General features: G+C 34.5%; 1 protein-coding gene across 1 annotated transcript in view; it reads right to left on the bottom strand.

The window, feature by feature from the left end:
• Positions 1-515: 515 nt before the first annotated feature.
• LOC102742624 (transmembrane protein 135) overlaps positions 516-23448 on the bottom strand; it is a 50888-nt gene continuing 27955 nt past the window's right edge. Inside the window, exons 5-12 of the mRNA XM_081798433.1 lie at positions 21028-21174; positions 17849-17918; positions 14145-14312; positions 11411-11474; positions 10363-10439; positions 5813-5911; positions 4734-4801; positions 516-2868 (exon numbers count right to left, since the gene is read on the bottom strand). Coding sequence (XP_081654559.1) covers positions 2736-2868; positions 4734-4801; positions 5813-5911; positions 10363-10439; positions 11411-11474; positions 14145-14312; positions 17849-17918; positions 21028-21174 — 826 coding nt within the window. The 3' untranslated portion in view covers positions 516-2735. The remainder of the gene's footprint in view (positions 2869-4733; positions 4802-5812; positions 5912-10362; positions 10440-11410; positions 11475-14144; positions 14313-17848; positions 17919-21027; positions 21175-23448) is intronic.

Genomic DNA, 23448 nt, shown 5'->3' with positions numbered 1-23448 from the left:
AGAGTGATAGAACACATGATCTTCACACAGCTTAATTAAATATGTGGTGCCAATTAGGTGTGTCATCTCATCATGTGTGACACCTTATAGACCCAGCTTGGTTCTTCTCCAGTGCCTCCTCTTGGAGTTGTACCTGATTTTATTACCAGTTTTCATCCGAAACCACTGGGGAATGGAACAATTCTGCTTTTGTTTCTTGGACAGAATCGCTTGATTCTGAAAGTCTTGTGAGAAGATATGGCAAGAAACAGTCAGCCACACACAGCTGGATGGCAGCAAAAAAAAGTCTAAGAGATACATTTATGCACCTTCCTTATGCTTTCCCACAGACTTTTGAAAATGCTTCTATCTATAGGAAAGTTGTTAGTTGACAGATGGTTTCTCTACCATGTTTTTTCTTAGAGTTAAGTATATGGTACTCTCCTTATGCTTCAGTTAGTCAAACTGCAGTCAGTTCTGGTGGAAACTTACCACTGGCAGGATATCTTCAGTGTATAAATGGACTAAAAAACATGTTTTGGAAAGGACATGTATTTGACTTTATTTATGGTGCCAAGTCATCAATTGATACCTGATTGGTTAGAGGTAGAAAGATACTCATTTTGATTGTCTTCAGGAACACGGACAGTCTCTTTTTGCTTTCTCAAACAGCTACACTTTGCAGGCTGCCTCAATGAAATCAAATCAGACTTCTCTTTTCACCACGGCAAATTAGTTAACTATTCACTCAAGCTATACATTCATCACTGTATTCTGCTTCATGATGGTTATTTCATTTTACATTTTATATTTAAAAAATGACTATAGTTTGAGAAAAAAGTAAATCATAGAAATGTACCTTTTGACAGTAAAATTTTACTAAACAATCTCATCAAATTTCAGTAGGATTTGTCTTTCAACATCATAGCCTTTTTAATGTTAATGACAACAGTAACTTACAAATTAAAATGTTTTTCTTTTAAGCAGACAGGATAAATAATATAAATATAATTTCTAAATAAAGAAAATGAGGGGCAGGAAGCAGTGCTTTCTTCACTGCTATAATATTTCATTTTTAAAAGTAAACACAATACCAATCATCATTTTGATTCCAGTGAATAAAAAGTTAAAACTTAATTTATTAATGAATTTTGAAGTCTGAAACCAAAACGATGCCTTAACGGTGTGGTCTAATAGACAAGTCAATTCCAAAAAGTTAATCACAATGCAGAAATTTGACCTAATTAAAGTGGCTCTCTCTTCACAGAGATACCTCTGTGAAGGTATCTCTGTACCAGAGTCTGTCGTTTTGTTGGGTTTCAATTTGCCATTACCAACCAAGGACAGGATTACATGTAAATAGAAATATACAGGGCTTGATGAAATGGAATATGGAGGATTAAGCATTTTTAAAGTCTGGGTTATAATCCTTGTTGCAACACAGGTTCTACTGTATAATTAATTTACAATGGCCAAAACTTTTCAGCATCAAAATGATATTACAAAAATATACCATCATCCCTATTTGTTATATTAACTGTAGACATCATAACCAATTAAGTCTTTTATTAATTTAGAAAAGTATAACTTTTCCCTGAAAAACTCTAAAGAATAATCATATTTTAATCACAGCTGTCCTGAACTCATAATCAACAGTGACTACATTCTGTCACTTCTTTATTCTAACAGGAATAAAAATGGTGACAATAAGTTTTTGAAAAGAGGCTAAAGAACCTGAATCCCATTAGTGATGAAATGGACTTTTTAACAACCACCAGATTCTTATATTGTTTGTAGTTGTAAAATATCCATTGTGTAGGTGGAACAGTCGAGAGGGAATAAAATGACAAACTTGCCAAAACTAATTTTGATCCCTTCTAAATCTACAATGGGAGACAACCTTAGCCATGAAGAATTCCGTCCTTATAAATGAAAACAAATACTGTAAACCCACAAGAGATTTAGAAGGAACCTCACTTGCTTTTAAATATTCAAATGTAATGCTTCTGCAAAAGATTAAAACATACATTTCGACTGTATCAGGTATGTCAATTTCCATTTACCCCCAACCTGCCATTAGTACAGAGGTTCACTGGGCTGCCAGACAGCCCAATTCATCATGGGAGAGAGATGAAGGTATCAGTAAAAGAAGACATGGATACCACGGCACTTATTCAAACAGCATAAGACCCGTCTTTGCATCCCTGAAGTAAGAATGGCCACTTTTTCAATTAAATTGCTTTATACTAAAGCAGCATTATCTGTGAAGAGTTACTTCATATCCATACATTTAACTACTATAGTTACCAATTCAAAAGTAAAAAAAAAATACAGACCAAATCCATGTACCCGTGATCCTAACACATAGAAATATTCTTAGTTTTAACCAAGAATTATATTGGAATGAACTAAAAACATCTTTTAAAGTAATTTTAAGTATACTCTTATTTGTTACTACATTTCTACATAGATTATTTAAGGTTGCTTGTGGACATAACTTAATCAATAATATAGCATCATGTCAACCACTACAGTGACCCAGAATCAGGTTCTGGCTATGGAAGGGCGCTTAATTATTAAGCAACACCTTCCTAAAAAGCTTCTGTACTTCTGATTGGTAAGAAAAACAAAGAGCATCTCTCATTGAAATAACACTGAAGTTCAAGCTCAAGACTCCGTCTTTGTGATTCAACGTAATTAACTCTTCAGAAGAAAATAATGAAACATTAGGTCACATTAATAAATTACAGTCATCTTCAAGAAAACTCGATGGGCAACTCTGGTGTTACAGTCGTATATCTTGGATCCAACCTAGGGATAAAATCCTGAAAGTGTTTAGATGCACCAGTACCAAAAACATCAAGGACTTTTCGGTTCATGACAGCAAATCTGCAAAACAGAGGACACAGTGAACAAGTATTTAATGAAGTTCATAAAATAAGATGATTCACTTGACATGTCTTTCATGGAATGGGAAAACACAAAAGATTGACATGACAAAAGACTCAATGGCAGATTCAAAATTCATACTGATCCTCTACCTCAAGACTACTGTCTCATATTTTCTTTAAAGAGATAATAATCCCCAGACCTGAAACCCCAGAGACCCTCAGGAGCCCCTCTCAAGTTCTTTCCACTAGATTATGTCAAATAGAAAAACAGGTTCATTATGATTTTTCTGATGAACGAAATCACAGGAAATAAATAAATGACTGAGCTTAATGTTACCAATGAGGCAAAGGTATTAAATGTAAATTTCTTTCATAATTGACATTTTGATGCCTTACAATCCACAGAAAACACATCCAAATGTGCAAGCCATGATTAAAGGGAAAACAGCATATAGGTTTTCAAATTTCTTTCTTTTTTTTAATTGTTTGGTTTTCAAATTTCTAACAGACACAAGAAAGCAAAAGCATACCATCGTTTTATCCATCACCTAACTTAAAAGATAAAAAAAAAAAAATTAAAAAGACACATATTGAGCTAATGCGCAGGAGGAACCTGTGTCTCTATGCCTGATCCCAAGCATTTCTTCTGGGGAGAGGAATGAATTTAGTTTTGAGCCCTTGGCCATCGTCACTACTCCAAGAACAATAAATGTAACTTTCAGTGCCTTTCCAAAGTAAGTTCCCTTCCAAAATAATCAACTGGTTAAGCTCATTAATGGGCAAAAAACTAAATGACACAGAAATAGAAAATTAACTAATAGTAACATTACAGGACACACAGAAATCATGGCTAAGAGGAAGAATGCTGCAGCCAGACTGCCTGGCTCATATCCCACAGTGCCTTCATCTGCTGTGTGACTCTGGCAAGCTAGCTCACCTCTCTGTGCACCTCAGCTGACTCCCATATAAAATCAGGATCTTAAACGTACTTATCTCATAGAGCTATTTTAAGGATTAAACACATATGCATGTACCCCTGTGTTGTATGGGTATGTGTGCGTATCTTAAAACCATATCTGGGACACAGTAAGCACTATACAACTGTTTGCTATTAAAACTATGAATGATAGTAATATTAATAACAGCTGCAATTTAGTGCTTACTAGGTGCTAAGTGCTATTACAAACATCTCGATTTTCCCACAACCATACAAAGAATATATTACTGTTTCCAGTAGAGAGAGAGAAACGGAGGTTCATGAGGGTAAACAAGTTTCCCATGAGTGACACAGCTAAAGGTTATCAGAGCCAGAGTCAAACCTAAGTCTGTCTGACTCCAAAGTCCATAGTCTGTGAGGTCAAGCTGCATCCCAAAGAATTAGATTAACATCAGAAAATGCTAACAAAAACAATGAAGGACAGAATAATTTAAAGGCAGAGGAAATTATGCTTATAATATCAAGACAGAATAGGATTATTTTTCCCCAAATGGAAATCATTTAATTATTTAGGCAAGATTTCTAATAAATCTGCTTAGTAAGTATTTTTAATCAAAAAGAAGAGATCAAAAACTTTAAAAGTGAGACATAAGTGTGTTATTTAGCAACTAATGAGTTTTCAGATCAATACAGCATTTTCCTACAACATTTAAAATATCTAAAATAATATAGGGAAAAGAAAAGTCAAATAACGTTCACTAAAACAAGGCCCCACGTCATTCTTGTTAAGTTGGTCATATTTGCTTTATACCTAAGAGGACTACTTTACCACTGAAAGAATACTCCCTCAAAAAGATGGAAAGATTCAAAATCTGTTTTGTGGCCACTGCTCGTTTTCTATGGTCAGTTACGTCTCTGTCACTTACTTGCCCTTGGTGAGCCTTAAAAGGAACTTCCAGTAAGACGGCCGCAAGGTCTGAACTTCCATGACAGCCTAAGGTTAGAACATTCAGTTTGAGAATTCTTTTAGTCAATAGGAAATATTATTTGTATTAGGCAATAAAGCATTTTTATCTCTTATTTTTTTTTTTAAAGATTTTATTTATTTATTTGACAGAGAGAGACACAGCGAGAGAGGGAACACAAGCAGGAGGAGTGGGAGAGGGAGAAGCAGGCTTCCCGCAGAGCAGGGAGCCCGATGCGGGGCTCGATCCCAGGACCCTGGGATCATGACCTGAGCCGAAGGCAGACGCTCAACGACTGAGCCACCCAGGCGCCCCTTTTTATCTCTTATTTTTATGGCTCATTTTATTTTAAAAACAACAGTGATGATGATACAAAAATATGTATTTAGGTTTAAGTTGATTAACTATCGAGAATCTTTGTAAATATGCCCTCAAATAAGAATACTGCTTATGAAATAATAATTGAGTTAAGCTATTATTATTAGGAAAGCATTTACTGAATACTCATTAGAGAGCTGGCACTTCACTAGTTATAATGAGTTTATCAACCTGGCAGCATTACTCTGAAAAAGTGCAAATGAAAGTGGTTCCCCAAATTTTGCAACAGCCCTAAAACCATTAACATCAATAATGATGATTACAGAATTTAAAGAAATTGAACAATGCTTCTAATAAACTAGACTCTACCCCATCTTTACTGCCTAATACTGGGGAAATGCAATTATTCTTATTTATGCTCATGGTATCTTCCTTCTTCTAGAAGTTTAATTAAACTGGGCATTCTAGCCAAGGTACTAGAGCAATCATTTACCTATAAATTGCACTCCATTTAAACATAAAAATTATTGTGTTCAGAAAACATGAGTTGGCTCGTTAACATGTTTAATGATTTGAAACTTGCAAGCTATCTTGGTAAAAAAAATTAAAATAAAAAATAAAATATAACCAACAGAAATGTTCCCAGGCCTTTATTTCCCCCCTTTGGTTTAATGTACAGATATAGAAATAATTTTACTTTCATTTCAAAAAGCTATACTTACTGCCTGGAAGCAAATTGCTGTAGAGATGGAATAGATGATAGTATCTGCATGGGGAAAATAGGGAACCTTTCCTGCTTCAATGCCTTTGAAATACATTGTCTGGAAGGAAAAACAAATATAATCCAAGATTTATTAAAAAAAATCACACACACACACAACTTTAAATAGCATTAACAATACAGTGGAGCAATATACTCACTCCCTGTCTACAACTATTTTTTCTACCTTCCAAATACTAATTATCCTTTCAGAGCTCAAATTACAGGTCGTATCTTCCATGACAGAGTTAAGTGTCAGCCCTTTCCTTCCCGCATTCCCTCACCCAAAACCTGAGGTACCAGTAATAATACTTTTCTGTGAAATTCAGTAACTTTTTATTGCTCCTTCTTTTATATCATTTATTCTTCAATGCTTTTTGTATAATGCTTTTGTATAATGCTCAGGTCTTCCCTTCCCTGCTACATATATTCACTTATTCACTCACTCACTCATTCATTCAACATTTAATTAACTACATGCTGGGCACTAAGCTAGGAGCTTGGGATTTAAAAATGAATACAATAACATCTAAGTTGGTGCATAACAGAAATAACTAATGCACTTAGATGTATAACTATGTATATATATTTATTGTGTATATATATGTATTTTTTATGGCCCCTCTGAGGAGGGAGCAAACTACTCAGTCTAGGACAAAGGACCAAAGAGAATTTCAGAAATGACTACATTTGAGTAGTGCTTCTCAAACCACCTGCAGTGAAGAAACATTTTTTTTTTTTAAATTCCAGTTGTCATGGCTTGATGCTTTTATAATGCAGTAAAAATAAATTACTAGAAAAATAAATTTTAAAAATACAAAATTGAACCAAATTTTCACTCTTATATTCAAAAGACAAATTACTCTGTCAAGTTGCTATAGAAGTTTCCAAATGCTTGTTCTCAATTTCTATACTTATCTCGTCCTGAACTGATAACAAAGAGTTCCTGGACTAGCACTAGTCTTCTGACTATGCTTCTAATAGTGTTGCCTCCTAAGAGGCACAAGAGAGAAAAAGCAGGGGTAATAAGCTGGGTGAAAGCACATGGTACATATGGGGAAGGACCAGCCAGTTTATATGGATAGAACATGGAGTAATTCATGGCAATGGTTTCTCTGAAACATGGGAAAGCTAAAGCAGAACTCGTAAGAAAAGTGGAAAACCATGTTACAATCAGGTGGAGGAAGGTTCAAGAAGACATGGGTGGTCCATGAATGAAAGAACATGAAATAATTTTTCCCCAAAAAAGCTGTCTATACAGCTGTTTTTTTTATTTAAAATTCATTATATAATAACAGCATTTTAATAAAAAATTAACTTCAATCTGTAAGATAATGTACAAAGAGTTATAATCTACTTAGGAAGGAACATATACATGGGCCACTATTTTGAAAATACTATACAGTATATTACAAGGTACAGGTATATTGTGTATTCATGTTGACAAAAATGAAATTCAGATGTGGTAGAATGGTATCATAGAAACATGTGAAACAGGTATCTCTTGATATATGGAGTAACTGTTTTCCTAATTTCTTATAATAAAACTTATCTATTGAACCAGATTCTAAGTTAATGAAGGGGGGTACCATATCCTATATGCTTATCAGCACCTAGTACAGTAATGGGAACATAATAAATATTCAATAAATACATCTTGGAAATAATTTTTTCCAAGAAAAAAGTTGTCTAGTCAGCTGACTTTTATTTAATATTCATTATTATATTAATGCATTTTAATATAAAATTAACTTCAATCATAGAAAAATGATTGCATATTACACCATAGTCATTAATTCCACAAAGGACACAGTAAGCTTAAATTTGTAATTTTCTGGGGCACTGGGTGGCTCAGTCGTTAAGCATCTGCCTTCGGCTCAGGTCATGATCCCAGGGTCCTGGGATTGAGCCCCACATCGGGCTCCCTGTTCGGTGGGAAGTCTGCTTCTCCCTCTCCCATTCCCCCTGCTTGTGTTCCCTCTCTCGCTGTGTCTCTGTCAAATAAATAAAAAAATCTTAAAAAAATTAATAAATTTGTAATTTTCTGAATTAAAAAAAAATTTTTTTTAAATTTTTTTATTTTTTTTAAAGATTTTATTTATTTATTTGAGAGAGAGAGAATGAGAGAGCACATGAGAGGGGGGAGGGTCAGAGGGAGAAGCAGGCTCCCTGCTCGCGGGACTCCATCCCGGGACTCCAGGATCATGACCTGAGCCGAAGGCAGTCGCTTAACCAACTGAGCCACCCAGGCGCCCTAAAAAAAAATTCTTATCAGCACACTTTATACCCAGTTTCTTTTGCCAAGATCAAATACGGCCTGTTGATATAAGAAAACAGCTACGCCACCACTTGGCTTAAAAAACTCTAGCCATTTAGGGAAGAAGCAGCTATAAAACACATTTTTTACAAACTAGATCTTGATACTGGATTTCCCCTGTGTCAAAGAATGTATCTTTGCTAGCTTGGGGATATGTTCTTTCTCTCACTCTCCTTTTCCTCTCCATTAGCAAGCCTTGTCAAATCTATCTCCTAAACATACAGCAAATTTGTGTATTTCTCTCCATCTCTACAAGCCACCATCTCCTGCTTGAGACTAACTGTTCTCCCAGCCTCCAGTCTTGCCTCTAGTCTATTCCTTATATAATGGCCAGAATGTTTTTGTCTTCTTAAAACGCGAATTAAATAATTTCATTTCCATGATTAAAACTCTCCAATGACTTCCAATTGCACTGAGAAAAATATCAAACTCTCTCTCTCACACACACACACACACACACACACACACATACTTGAATAAAGCAAATATGTAATTCCCTTAATGTCATTAGGGACACAGATTTTCAGTGAGGTAAAATTTTTAGAAAATCAAACAAGTTAAATAAAAATCTGCAATCTTAACTTTTAATTGGAAATATCAATATGCTCATTATTTTCTCTTTCTCCAAAAAAAGGGTGTTGGGGGAGGGAAGGATTCTCTAGCTCTGTTCACTGGAAAGGCCAAGAAACCTTGGCTAGCTGGGGATCAAGAAACTTCTAGCACCCAAATTGAAGCCTCTAAATACCATTTCCCACCAAAAGAAACTAGTGGTTATTGGAGAAAAGGCTGTTTCTGTGCCTGGGGCAGGAAATGTCCAAGATGAGCCTGGAATATCTCATTTTATCACAAAGCAAGAAAGCTACCAGAGATACAGGCATTATGTAAAAAAGAAACAGGAACAACTTGCAGAGGCTCTCGTGGTCAAAATTAGGGCAATGACTGCAATGATTGGGTCAAAACAAACCAAATATGTTAAAATTCACGTCTTCATAATGACACTTGAAAATAAAGACTCATAGGTCAATTTTGCAGAATGCTAGAAACTAATTCATTCTGAACACCAGGAAATAAAGAGAAGTAATCAAGCATTTTATTTTCACTTTGTGAGCAAACTATTTCAGAGTAATCAGTTGAAAAGGGAAAGTTCTTTTTAAAAAGAATTCCCACTAATAAGTACTAAGAAGAAACAATTGACCATTTTGCAACTCTCAATGAAATAATAAACCCTGGCAATGATTATTAATGGCTGCTAAAGCAATTAAGTGAAAGCCTAATAGGGAGTCTTATGTTAGCTCTTTTTTTTTTAATATTTATATTAGCTCTATTAACACTGAGCCCACTGATCAATCTTAGCATCACAAAAAGGCAGACAACCAGACATTTCTGTGCTTCCTAATACGATGCAATGGGAATTCATACACACAGTAATTGTGAGCTATTTCTGTCCCCCTCCACCTCCTAAAAATTGAACCTGAATTGCTTAAGCCTCTAGATCTAATTAATAGTTTACAGGAAATATGTGGGTTAAAGAAACATGTTAACACCACCAGTAAGGAGACAATCCGCAAAATCCAGAATGTGGGAATTCCACAGAACTAATAACCTAGATCTTTAACAAATAAATGGCAAGGAAAAGAAAGAGGTGGGGAAGGAGAGTTACTATTAAGAGACTTTGGATCCAATTAAAACAGAGATTGCAAAAAGACATCTGTTTGACAATCAGTGAGAATATAAGCTCTAACTGTATACATACTAATATTAAAGAACTATGAGGTTTTTTAAATATATGAAAATGGGGTAATTTGATTATACTTTGGTAGTACTATTGATCTGTTTGTTTTTAAGGAGTCTTTAATCCTGAGTTGGAAGAAGTGATATATGTCTGGGATTTGCTTCAAAAAAATTCAGTCCTTCTGAGGTTGGGGCAGTCGAGATGGAATGAGACTGGTCAAATGCTATTAACTGTTGAAGCTGTATAATGGGTACATGAGGGTTAGTTACTTTATTCTTTCTACACTTGTATATATTTGAAAACAAAATACATAAAGAAAGAAGAAAAAATGGGAGAACTGACTTTGTAAATACTTTTATAAAACTGACTTGCTCTTGTAAATTGGGATATATATTTGCTGCTAAACCAGCTAGAAAAGCTCTATATCCTTTGGAAATATACATACATAGAAATGTTTGCTTACCTCCACCAATTTGGAAGCTAAATACATGGAAATTGTTGTACTTTTATAAAACATCATTGATACTCCTGCCAAAAATCCTGAAACAACAAGTAAAGCAAAACATCAAATCTTGAAGTATTTGTTAGTTAAGTCACTCAGAAATGTCAATTCACTTAAAGTAAGACAGAATTGATCTGCAGCACTGCCTTTTGTTATACAAAATCAAGGACAGGAATAGACTTGACATTAAAATGGGGTAAGTTTATGGGTATCATATATTTTTAAATTAAGAAATGGACCTTCAGAGTTAGGAACACAATTCTAATATGCATATCAAAATAAACTTTACATTCTAAATTTAACTTTAAAAACAACAGTTGTCCTGACAAATATAATGATTTTCAAAAATAATTTTTAAAGGCTACTGATATCATTTCTAAGTGGAAATATTTATTAATCTATTCTTTTAACAGCTCAAATTACTTTTAGTGCTATCATCACACTTCTCTCCATAGTAGTGTCTTTGTTCTATAAATGGAAGACCAAGGCAGGGGGAGGCCTGAAATACTGCTAGCAGGTATATTGCTAATAAATATCTGAAAATTGTCAATTTAACTTAAGTAGCATGTATGTTGCAACTTGTAGAAAATGTTAATCTTATGTTTTAATTTTTATGAAATTAAGTTTCTAAAAAATAAAAAATATATTTTATTAAACTATATGTCACATGCCCATGGCAAAAACAGAATACTTTGAGAAATAGAACTGCCTTTCCATTAGTCACAAAGTTTTTAAGTTTTATGTTCTATTATGACACATTCCCCCGGATTTCTGGCCTGTAGCAGGGCAGATACCCAAATCACTATACTGCCAATTCAAAACACCTGATGGCAAGAATGCCTTGATAGGTTAAACTTTGCAAATATAAAATGTTTGGACTAGCGCCTCAATAGAGACTGTATTCCAGAGAAAGAGTTACATAGAAATCAGATGAATTTGGAAACTATTTCTGCATCATTCCTGCCACTGATTGATACAATAATAATAACTCTGTTTTATCATGCTTTACCAGCTATAATAGCATGCAGTTCATCATCCAGGTTTCTGACCCAGCGCAGGAAGCAACTAGTACCCTGTATCAAGAAGAAAATGCAATGACTTCAGTTGTTTCATTCCTAGAAAAGGTGCATGTAACATCTATAATGAGTGAGTCACTAGCTGACTGTGGAGGCAAACTGGTGATCCTATCTAACTCAAACTAAATACATGATCGGGAAAATTATCAACAATAACCTACTATAAAGTTATTGTTCTGCATAGACTCTATTAAGAAATTATACATAATATTTTTGTTGTCATGGTTTTTCAAAATGAAAGCATAAATTCTACCTTGCCTAGATGCAGAATCACTCCCACTCTAACAAGGAGAAAAGTTGGGTAAACTACAAATCTAAGCCAGAATTCTATCCTCAGAGAAAATATTTTTCAATATGAAGATGAAATAAAGACTTTTTGAGTGGATAAACACTGAGAAAATTCATCACCTACAGACCTACATTACCAGAAATGTTAAAGGTCATTTTGCAGGCCAAAGGAATATAATACCAGTTTAGATCTGTAAAAAGAAATGAGGAGCTCTGAAGATGGCAAAATGAAGATAAATTTAGAAGACATTTTTTAATATTGTCTATTTCTATAAAAATAAATTAACTCTAAATCAGTGGTCAGAAAACTATGGCCCACTAGCCAAATCTGACCTGTCACCTGTTTTTGTATGGTTCATGAGCTAAGAATGTTTTTATACTTCTCGATGGATGAAATAAATAAAAGAATAATATGCTGTGACAGGTCAAAATCTTATGAAATTCTAATTAAAGTCTGATAAAGTTTTCTTAGAATATAGCTATGCTCGTTGATTTATATATTGTCTATGGCTGCTTTCACACTACAACTGCAGAGCTGAGTAGCCGTGACAGAGACCAAATACTGTCCATAAAGTTGAAAACACTTATCATCTGGCCCTTTACAGAAAACGTTTTCTGACTCCTGGTCTAAAACAAAAATGGTAACAATGTATTGGGGAGGTTATAACACATGAAAAGATAAATGTATACCACAAAGGATGAGAAGGAGGAATCTGAAGTATAGTGTTGTAAGATTCTTACACTATACATGAAGTGGTATAATATTTGAAAAAATTGACTGACAGATTTAAAATGTTTATTATAAATGTTAAGACATTCATTAAATTTAAAAAGAAGTATAAATAGTAAGCCAAACGTGAAGAATGAATACAAAAAATATTAAAAATTAATAAAAATAAAATATAGAAATTAAAAAAAAACCCAGGAGGCAGAAAAAGAAAAAAAGGGGGGGGGGAACAAATACAAAACAACTAGCAAGCTTTAAACTAAACCATATCAAAAAGTACATTAAATGTGAACAGTCTAAACATACCAATTAATAGAGATTATCAAACTATATAAAAAAGGAAGAACCAAATACATGTCATCTAAAAGAAATCAACCTTTAAATTGAAGACACAGAAAGACTGAAGTAAAAGAATAGAAAAACTATATATCAAATATAATCAATATCTTGCTCTGAGATATGCTGGATGGTGGAGAATAACCAACCCAGGATAAAAATGTTGGAGATAATCTACATGTAACACTTAAGAGTTTATGTTAAGAATAAATACAAACTCTATGACAGGAGAAATGAAAAAGAAAATGAATATAAACATAACTGCCAATATTCTGTCCTATTAACTCTTGTGTATTTAAACACATCAGTAATGTTTCCTAGTCACACCATATTGAAAATACTTTCAATATTAGTAATATTTCATAACAAGTAATTAACTATAGTTTGTCATTTGTTACTCCTGTTCTCCTGTCCATTTCAAAATACTTCCCCCATACCTACCTTTTATAAGTAAACTTTTACATAAAATGATACATAATTATCTTACCCAAAATGACTCCAGAATTGAAGTTTCCCAGCATTAATTTCTTTTAGTTTAAGAACAAGTGTGTGTATATGCATACAATTACCCTTAGTTAACACATTTTACCATCTGGAATCTACATTTAGATTTAGAATCTAGATTTTTGATGGTTAATAAAAGGTAATATGATTTATATATGAGTGACTCCCATTAAAACACCATTACTTAAAATTTCAGAGTACTGTGTCATGGATGATCCCTACATAAGTGTTTAGGTGTGCACTTATACTCACGTGGGTATGTTTATAGGAACATACAGAAAGGGGTGGAAGAATGTTCACTATGGTTCTTTGGGAGAGTGCAGTAGGAATAGTGAGTAGGACAAAGAAAAATCATAAGTCATTGCTTATATAAGTTACAAAAGAAAATCTTTACTGGCTCAAGTGTTGATATCAGCTAGAAGGGTCTGAAATATGTTTAAATTAATAAGCAGGCAGCAAGTATGATTAAGAAATACAAACAGACCAGATATATTAATACCACTTTTGATGTTAGAAATATCAAAAAGTTATATTTTTTCAGTATCTACATTATTGAAAAAAAAAGTCTTTGAGAATCTTTATTATGTATAAATGTAAATATGTCTACACTTTCAAGCCCATTAAGTAATATTTTAAAAGAAGAAATTTCTCCAACCTCAATTCCTAATATGTTGTGTATATTTGGAGACGTTATTTATGAATACAACAGAAAGAAGTATTTAAAAAATGATAGATGGGTAAAGGCCGTATCTCATTCTAATAATAGCCATGTTATTTATTTCCCATTTTCCTCCCTCTTCTGAAAGCCTTACCTTGTATATACTAACAAAAGAGCCCAGAAAAGCTCCGAGCTGGAAGTTTTCTTTATTGTAGAAGAGAGAAAATAGCCGGGATGGCTGTGTGAACAGATGCCTGAATGCAGAGGGGATTCTGAGGCAGCACTGGATCAAGTATCCCACACTAAACATTCTGATGAAACCCTAGAGAAAATTGGGATAAATTCTGATTTACACCCAAATTTCTAAGTCTGTCAGATATAAATTTTACTGTCGCAGAATCAAAACAGAATTCCAAATAAATAAATAACCCCAGTTTATATCAAAGTATTTTCAAAATTAAGCCTTAAAGACCTCAATTTTAAAACAATTACCTTAAAATAAGAGTAAAATTTTTCAGTGACTATACTTCATCTTTGATTTTCAAAAACTTGAAAGGCTCAAAAGCACTGGCCAAGCTTGTCTATGCACCAAACTTCCATTTCTTGACATTTTGTTAACATTGTTAACATAGGATTTATAATTCCTAAACCATAACTGAATTTTAGGAACAAAAGCACTGAAATTCCAAAAAAAACCAAAATGCTTTTCAGAAATTTTAACAGAGAACTCTTCTTAATCATTACTATAAATAGGAATTCTTTTGACAGAAAAATAATTTTATTTTTAGACCTTTAATATCAATTTTTTAAATGATCAGGTTAAAAGAATTCTCCAGGAAAAAAAAAAAAATTATACCTAGGTTTTTATTTCTATGCTCAACAGTGTCAGGCTAAAACATCTCTAAGAAATGGTAGCTTTAAAGTATACTAAACAAAACTCGAAAAAGCAAATCCACTACAAAGGCATACTTGCTGCCAACATTTTTCCATATTACCTGCAACTATCTATAGGGCAAAAGGGAACAGAGAGGATGACTACTGTTGGTCAATTTCATTTCAGTATTTAGGGTAATGAAGTTTAAATGTCACTTCATACTGAGAGGCTGAAAAATTCCAATTACCACAAAAGCTAATGTTATATAAAAGAACAGTATTTCACATGATTCAACCAATACATTGTAATACCAGTCTCCCATCCTCCTCCTCTCTCACCACCAGTGGGATGGAAAAATGTCTACATTCCTGCTAAGTTCCAAAGGTCAGGTTTGTATCTTTCAGAGAGCAGCCTTCTTTTTTAGAAAAAAACTGAATTACTATGAAGAAACATTCATTAATTTACCTGAAACTATTTAATACCTGGTTAAAACATGAAAATTAAATTGTCTGACCAATCAGCATAAATTACCATGCATTTGCTTAACTGAAACTGCCCAGTATATGTTTAATGCATGAAGTGTTCACACTTTATCTTGCCATTAATAATCTTAACAATATTAATTTAAAGATTCAAGGATCACACTCCTGTTCAATCTTTCCATGCTATTTTCAAGAGATCCATTCATCCTTCCATCCATTCACCCTTTCACGTATTCAGAAAACATTCACTGAAGGCCTCTCATGTGCCAACCACTACACTAGATGCTGGGGACAGAGTGGTGAAGAGGACACAAAGTTTTTGCCTTCATGGAGCTTCACGCTCATTAGAGAAAGAGCAAATAAGTACATAAATAAAATAATTACAGATTACAGTTAAGTGTTGTGTAGGAAATAAGACTCTAGGAGGGAAATAAGAGGCAGTCGATATTAAATTAGGTGGTAAGGGGAAGTGAAAGAGGATGTGACATTTAAACAGAAAAGAGAAGGAGCTAGCATGAGAAAAACATTTCAGATAGCTTGGGCAGAAAGCACAAAGACAAAACAGAGATTGGCACTTACGAGGAACCAACAAAAAGTATAAATGGAGCATAGTGAGCTGCAGGGAAGGCTAATTCATATGAATATTTACTCAGGGATGTGATTTAACATGTGGTATAACTGAGCTGATAGAATAATGAGGTGCACTGTCAAAGTATTTTACTATATTTGTAGCGTAAATTCCTCACCTACAGGTCTCCAAATAATTTTACATTCATGGACAATATTCCAATTTATACATAAATTGCCAAGTTTATAGGACTGGTACACATTTTGATACAATGACTAGATGTTTTCCTTCCTCAGTAATTCTCCTTTTCTCATATAATTTTTTTTTAAATATCACTTGCCCTCTTTCCAAACTTTCTCAAATACCTCCGATTTAACCAGAATAGTTCTCTTAGTTCCCCTCCTGAAGTCTCCCCTTAAATCAGAATTACGTCCATTTGGAGGGCGTAACTCCTGCCTGGGAGCTGGCAGATCTTGAGGGCTGCCAGCAACATTGCTGCCCGCCCCCCCGCCATTGTACAAGTGGGGCAGGAAATCAGATTTGGAAGGAGTGTTTCAGAAACTACTGCACAAATGAAAAAATACTGCTTTAACTCTGCTCATATCTTCAGGGACTCTAAGGTAAGTGTTAGCTTGGGTATATGCCACCATCAATATTAGACCATGGGCATTCACATTCAGAAGCAAAATGTGATACAGTCCCTCTTCCTCAGAGTGACTGCTGGGAGGCTGTCTTTTGGGGGTGCTGTACAACTTCCCATCATCAACTGAGTGGGGATCAGATATTATAAAGGAAAAACATAAACTTTTTAAAGCATCAGGATTGTGACAGCCAAAACTAGAGAATTTGTGGCAGGTGGTGCCACCTGAACCAGACTAACTGCAATGAAAATGACTTCCTCCCCAGAGGTGGTGGTGATGGAGGATGGAAGGACGGCAAGCACAGAACGGGGGACGGGTGTGAGCAGAGACATTCTAGTACACAAATATACTAGGGAGGGAGGAATTTATGCCAGTGGGCACAGCTAACTTCCTTCATGTAGAGCAACTGTGAACATGCTCCAGTAACCTCGATGCCTTCAAAAATGTAACAGCTTTACAAGTCCAACACCAAATGTCACTGTATCAGATTGCGCACAGGGTATGTGTGTGACTGCTGATCCACTAGTAGACAGCATACCCCAGGGACCTTGTTCTAGCACGCATTCTAAGGAGAACACATTACAACATATAAATTTTAATAACTTTATTTTTCTGTCTTTTTTGCTGTTGTTGCTTCACCTTCTCTTCTACTTTAAAAGTTTTACACTAATTTTTTTATACGATTTTATTTATTTGAGACAGAAAGAGAGAACATGAGCAGGGGAGGGGGCAGAGGGAGAGGAAGGGCAAGAAGCAGACTCCCACTGAGCAGGGAGCCCGAAACGGGGCTTGATCCCAGGACCCTGGGATCATGACCTGAGCTGAAGGCAGACGCTTAACCGACTGAGTCACACAGGCACCCCTTCACTAATTTTTAAATAAGCGAATTTTAAATTAATTAACCAAGGATCTGGTAAATGAATACTAAAAGCTAAATTGTTATCTATTTTTCACAAATTTCTCATTCTTCAAGTCAAATGCAAAGAATGATAGCAATTACTGTCTATTTTTCCATTTACTTTGAAATCATACTTTAATTCAAAAGTTATTTCTATATGGGGCATGCCTGGGTGGCTCAGCCAGTTGAGTGTCTGACTTTGGCTCAGGTCATGATCTCAGGTCCTGGATTAAGCCCAGCATCTGGCTCTGTGCTCAGTAGGGAGTCTACTTGTCCCTCTCCCTCTGCCCCTCCCCCCACTCATGCTTTTTCTCTCTCTCAGATAAATATAATCTTTAAAAAGTTATTTCTATATATATTCCCCATAGCTAACAGTGATACTTTTATATACTTACTTTAATGCAATAAGAGATGCAATTATCTTCATAGTGTTTACAACACCTATGCCTTGGTCCATGCTTACATCTGAAATAAGACAAAAATAATAAATGATGTGTATGTGTGTAGATGTGCTTAAAACTCTCTAACCAAAAAAGGAGAAAACATTACCTACTTGTTTCTAAATGCATGCATCTTTTGGTTTCTTAGGACATAAAAAAGCAAAGATAACAGATTTTTTCTTTTCAGTTCACCATTTGACACAGTGCATAAAATATGTGACTGCAGTCAAAATACTTAAATGCAGAACAGAAAAAACATTGGTAAATATTTGTGACTAAATATGAAAAATATGTAATATATTATCTCTATACTCTGCCAAGTCTTTTGGAAGCTTTAAGTTGCTTACTGTAGAGTATAACGGTCATAAGTCACCCATGAAGTCAGTACTTGAGCAACAATCATAATGAGAAAGTGCTCAGGTTACAGGAATTTATACTTAATTATATTTGAGAGAAAACATCTGGAAAAGAAACATGATACGGTATTAGAATTCAAAATTCAGTTTTTAAAATAAATAGAGTAATAGATCATGTGGGAATTCAAAAGTAGGTTATTTGTGATTTAAATGCAAACCACTTGGTCCTCTGGTGTTTAGTAAATGTTTCTGCTGGGGGGGCTACTGTTCAAGACACATAGATTTTTAATTATTTGGTATGCTGACTCCAGGACTATATATTCACTTGAGGCGTAAAAAAGTAAGTAAAATATCTAACAGGGGTCTGGCTCTCCCCCTTTCTCTATGAAGTGTTCATGTTCCAAAATGACTAGTCTTTGTAATTCTTGCAGACTGCAGTTAATTAATTATCTCACGGTTGGAACACATTAAGTTTCTTGTTTGTAACAATAATGTGTAGAGTGATATTCTAGCTCCACACCTCTCTAATTCCATTTACAAACTGATTAGCAAAACCCTTTCGGAAATCCAATTCTGCACCACAGCTGGCGTATACGTGTAGCCCTTCACAGACAAGGGAGACGGCAGGGATTCCTGCTGCCCGTAGCCCTTATGTCATCAGAATGATGGGACATAACTGGCCGTGTGAAGTTGAGGGATTAAAGCTGGGACCTAAAAGAGGTAAATCAGAGAGGGGTGGCCATGTGTAAACCATCACTCTTCATACTTCTAAGTGTCCTCTTCAAAGGCATTCCTCAGCCAGTGAGGAACTGGAACTGGAACTACACAGAAATCGTTAAACTCTCTTTGCTAGTGAAGTTCAATTCTGGTATCAGCTATACTGTCATTTAATCTTCCCTCAGTCTATTATTAAAACTTCTCAAAACCTGGACTCCCCATCTCCTGTCTTATTTGCTCTGCTTATGTATTACCCTGCATCTGCTTCCACAGCAGTGGACTCACGGAGGCAAGTCTGACAAGTTCTGCCATGACCTGATTAGTTCTGATACCCAAGGCATCATTCACCCACATAATACATTCTCTGCATTCCCATCTCCGCATTCCCCTCTGATTCATGGTGACATGATTTCCATGAATAGGGATTCCTTGTCTCTTTTCTTCACTCAGGTGATCAGTAACTATTTTGAACTTGCTTAAGAATTAAGAAGTTCATTACCAATCTCACTAGTGGCTATTTACCCAAAAATCACAAAACACTAATTCAAACGGACATATGCATCTCTATGTTTATTGCAACATTATTTACAATAGCCAAATTATGGAAGCAGCCCATTTTAATCAATGAATGGATAAAGAAGAGGTGGTATACACACACACACACACACACAGTAATATTCAACCATATTACTCATATGTGGAATTTAGGAAACAAATGAGCAAAGGGAAAAAAAAAAAAGAAAGAGAGAAACTAATCAAGAAACAGACTCTAAACTACAGAGAACAAACTGCTGATTATCAAAGGGGAGGTAGTTAGGGATATGGGTGAAACAGGTGATGGGGATTAAGGAGTGCACTTATCATGATAAAAAAAAAGGATATACATAAATTTTTTTAAAAAGTTTACTACCACAATTATTCCTGCCATCTGTTATTCCTTCCCTCCCTCTTACCTTCTGTATGTGCTGTATACTAAAATGAAGACAAAGTCTTTAAATACAGTAAAAATTTTGAGCACCTACTCTGTGCTCATGTACGTGAGGCAACTCACATGTTATTTCATTAATGGACGCAACACTCCGTAACAGAGATCATTAACCCAAGTTAACAGATGAGGACTTTAGGGTCCAGAGTGGTTAAATCACTTGCCCAAAATCACAAAGCCAGCAGGGGTGAAATGAGAGTCTAAGGTCTGATTTATGGCTTCAGCTTCCCATAACTGATCCTTAACTTTCTATATTGGCTATTCATTCAACACTCTCTAAAATATCACTACAAAGATTATTTTTATTGACTGATGTTCTAATTTTAAATCACTAAATTTTCTATTAATTATAGATGTATTTTAATATTATATAGAAGTATAATTCCTATACTTGAAATAGCCCAGTGATGGGTATTAAGGAGGGCACATATTGCATGGAGCTCTGGATGTTATATGAAAACAATGGATCGTGGATCACTACATCAAAAACTAATGATGTATTGTATGGTGACTAACATCACAACAACAAAAAAAGGACAAAGTTAAAAAAAAAAACAAATACTATTTGCATGAAATTCAGACTTCTTTGTATAATATACAAATAAAGATGTTTTATTCCATTTCCAAAGCCCTGAAAATTTCTACTCTTACAAAAAACATTTATGTAAGGTTTGCTCCTTATTATTCCTCTATCTTCTTGAATGTGCCCCAAAACTTTTCTTTCTCCTTTCCACATTTGGAATATTTGATTAGCACATATTAACCTGTTTCCTAAAGTTCCCCATTCTAGCCTCCTGCAACTGTGTCTAGTTTGACATAGAAAACTATTACAAGTTCATATAAATCTATTCTAAAGGCATATGTTGGTCTATAGTCCAGACAAAAATAATAAATAACACTGACTTGCCATTATGTGCCTTTTATAAAACTCTATGCACTGTTTCTGGTAAAAAAAAAAAAAAAAAGATAGATATGATATATATCATTACTGAAAAGAAAATAAAACACCTTGGCAAAGTACAAATATCATATAAAACAGTAACACAGTGTGCTAAATATCAAGATAAAAAACTTACACTGAATCCACAAGTTTCCTGATTAGAGCAATTATATTCAATCTTCTTGGCTTTTCTTCATGTTTCTCTGTCTTTTGTTCCACTTTTGCATATGCTGCTTCTGGTGAATAAGAATGTGTGGGAATTTCTTCCTTCCCTACAATAAACCTAAAGAAAAGAGCACAATGTGAGGCATTTTCACCTTTAAAAAATAAAAGGAAAAAGACAATAAGGAAAAAAAAACCATCCTGATTCTGTTAATATACAAATACATTCTGGAGAGTACCTTATCATTTGAAATAATGTTTTTCAAAATTTAAATAAAATCTTATCCTTTATAAGAAAATAGCTGACAACCATTTCTTTAATAATGCAATAAATTCTTCTATTAAGTTTTCTATTTTAGTTCCAGCAGAGTTAACATACAGTGTTATATTAGTTTCAGGTGCATAATACACTGATTCAACATTATTCAGTGTTTATCAAGATAAGTGTACTATTAATCTCCTTCACCTATTTCACCCATCCACCACCCACCTACCCTCTGGTAACCATCAGTGTGTTCTCTGTAGTTAAGAGTCTATTTCTTCGTTTGCCTCTCCCTCTCAATTTTTTCCTTTGCTCATTTGTTTTGTTTCCTAAATTCCACATATGAGTAAAATAATATGGTATTTGTCCTTCTCTAGCTGGCTTATTTTGCTTAGCATTATACTCTCTAGCTCCATCCATGTTGTTGCAAATGGCAAGATTTTATTCTTTTTTGTGGCTCAATATTCCATTGCGTGTATATTTGTATGTGTGTGTATGTATAAAACCTCTTCTTTATCCTATTGATGGACACTTGGGCTGCTTCCATAATTTAGCTATTGTAAATAATGCTGCAATAAACAGAGGGTACACGTAGTGTCTCTGTGAATTAGTGTTTCTGTATTTGGTAAATACCCACTACTGTGAGTACTAGGTTGTAGGGTAGTTCCATTTTCAACTTTCTGGGGAATCCCCATACTGTTTTCCAGCATGGCTGCACCAGTTTGCATTCCCACAAATAGTGCAAGAGGATTCCTATTTTCCACATCCTTGCCAACACCTGTTGTTTCCTGTGTTGTTGATTTTAGCCATTCTGCCCGGTGTGAGGTGATAGCTCATTGCAGTTTTGCTTTGCAGTTCCCTGATGATCACCGATGGTGAGTATCTTTTCATGTGTCCGTTGGACATCTGGATGTCTTCTTTGGAGAAATGTTTGTTCATGTTGTCTGCCCATTTTTAAATTGAATTAGTTGTTTTTCAGGCACCGAGTTATAGAAGTTCTTTATAATTCTGGATACTAACCCTTTATCAGATATGTCATTTGCAAATATCTTTTCCAATCCCATAGGCCATCTTTTAGTTTTGTTGATTATTACCTTTGCTGTGCAGAAGCTTTTTATTTGATGTAGTCCCAATAGCTTTATTTTTGCTTTTGCTTCCCTTGCCTCAGGAGACATATCTAGAAAAAAGTTGCTATGTCCGATATCAGAGAAGTTACTGCCTGTGCTCTCTTCTAGGATTTTTACGGTTTTATGTCTCACATTTAGGTCCTTAATCCATTTTGAATTTAGCTTTGTGTATGGTGTAAGCCAGTGGGCCAGTTTCATTCTTTTGCATGTTGCTGTCCACTTTTCTCAACATCATTTGTTGAAGAGGCTGTCTTTTTCCCACTGGATATTCTTTCCTGCTTTGTCGAAGATTAACTGACCATATAATTGTGAGTTTACCTCTGGTTTTCTATTCTGTTCCATTGATCTATGTGCCTATTTTTGTGCTAGTACCATGCTTGTTTTGATTGCTAAAGCTTTGTAGTATAAGTTGAAGTCTGGAATTGTGACATCTCCAACTTTGCTTTTCTTTTTCAAAATTGCTCTAGCTATTCGGGGTCTTTGTGGTTCCATACAAATTTTAGGATTCTTTGTTCCAGTTCTGTGAAAAATGTTGTTGGTATTTTGATAGGGATAACATTAAATCTGTAGATTGTATACATTTGTGTAGTATGGACACTTTTACAATATTTGTTCTTCCAATCCATGAGCACAGATTATCCTTCCACTTGTTTGTGTGGAAACAGCAACATCTTTTATCAATGTTTATAAATATTGTTTATAAATATATAAACTATATATAATATATATATAAAATATAAACTATAAAACATTGATAAAAGATAATTTATATATTTTTACACAAGTCTTTCACCTCCTCGGTTAAGTTTATTCCTAGATATTTTATTACCTTTGGTGCAATTGTAAATGGAATTGCTTTCTTAATTTCTCTTTCTGTTGCTTATTAGTATATAAAAATACCATGAATTTCTGTATGTTTATTTGGTATCATGTAATCTTACTGAATTCATTTATCAGTTCTAATAGCTTTTTGGTGGAGTCTTTAAGGTTTTCCATATATAGTATC

This window comes from Leptonychotes weddellii, chromosome 11 (genome assembly GCF_054177405.1).
Source record: "Leptonychotes weddellii isolate Sample4059 chromosome 11, ASM5417740v2, whole genome shotgun sequence".
Taxonomy (NCBI): Eukaryota; Metazoa; Chordata; class Mammalia; order Carnivora; family Phocidae; genus Leptonychotes; species Leptonychotes weddellii.
Note: the sequence above shows the minus strand (reverse complement) of the source record. Positions and strands in the feature narration are given on the sequence as shown.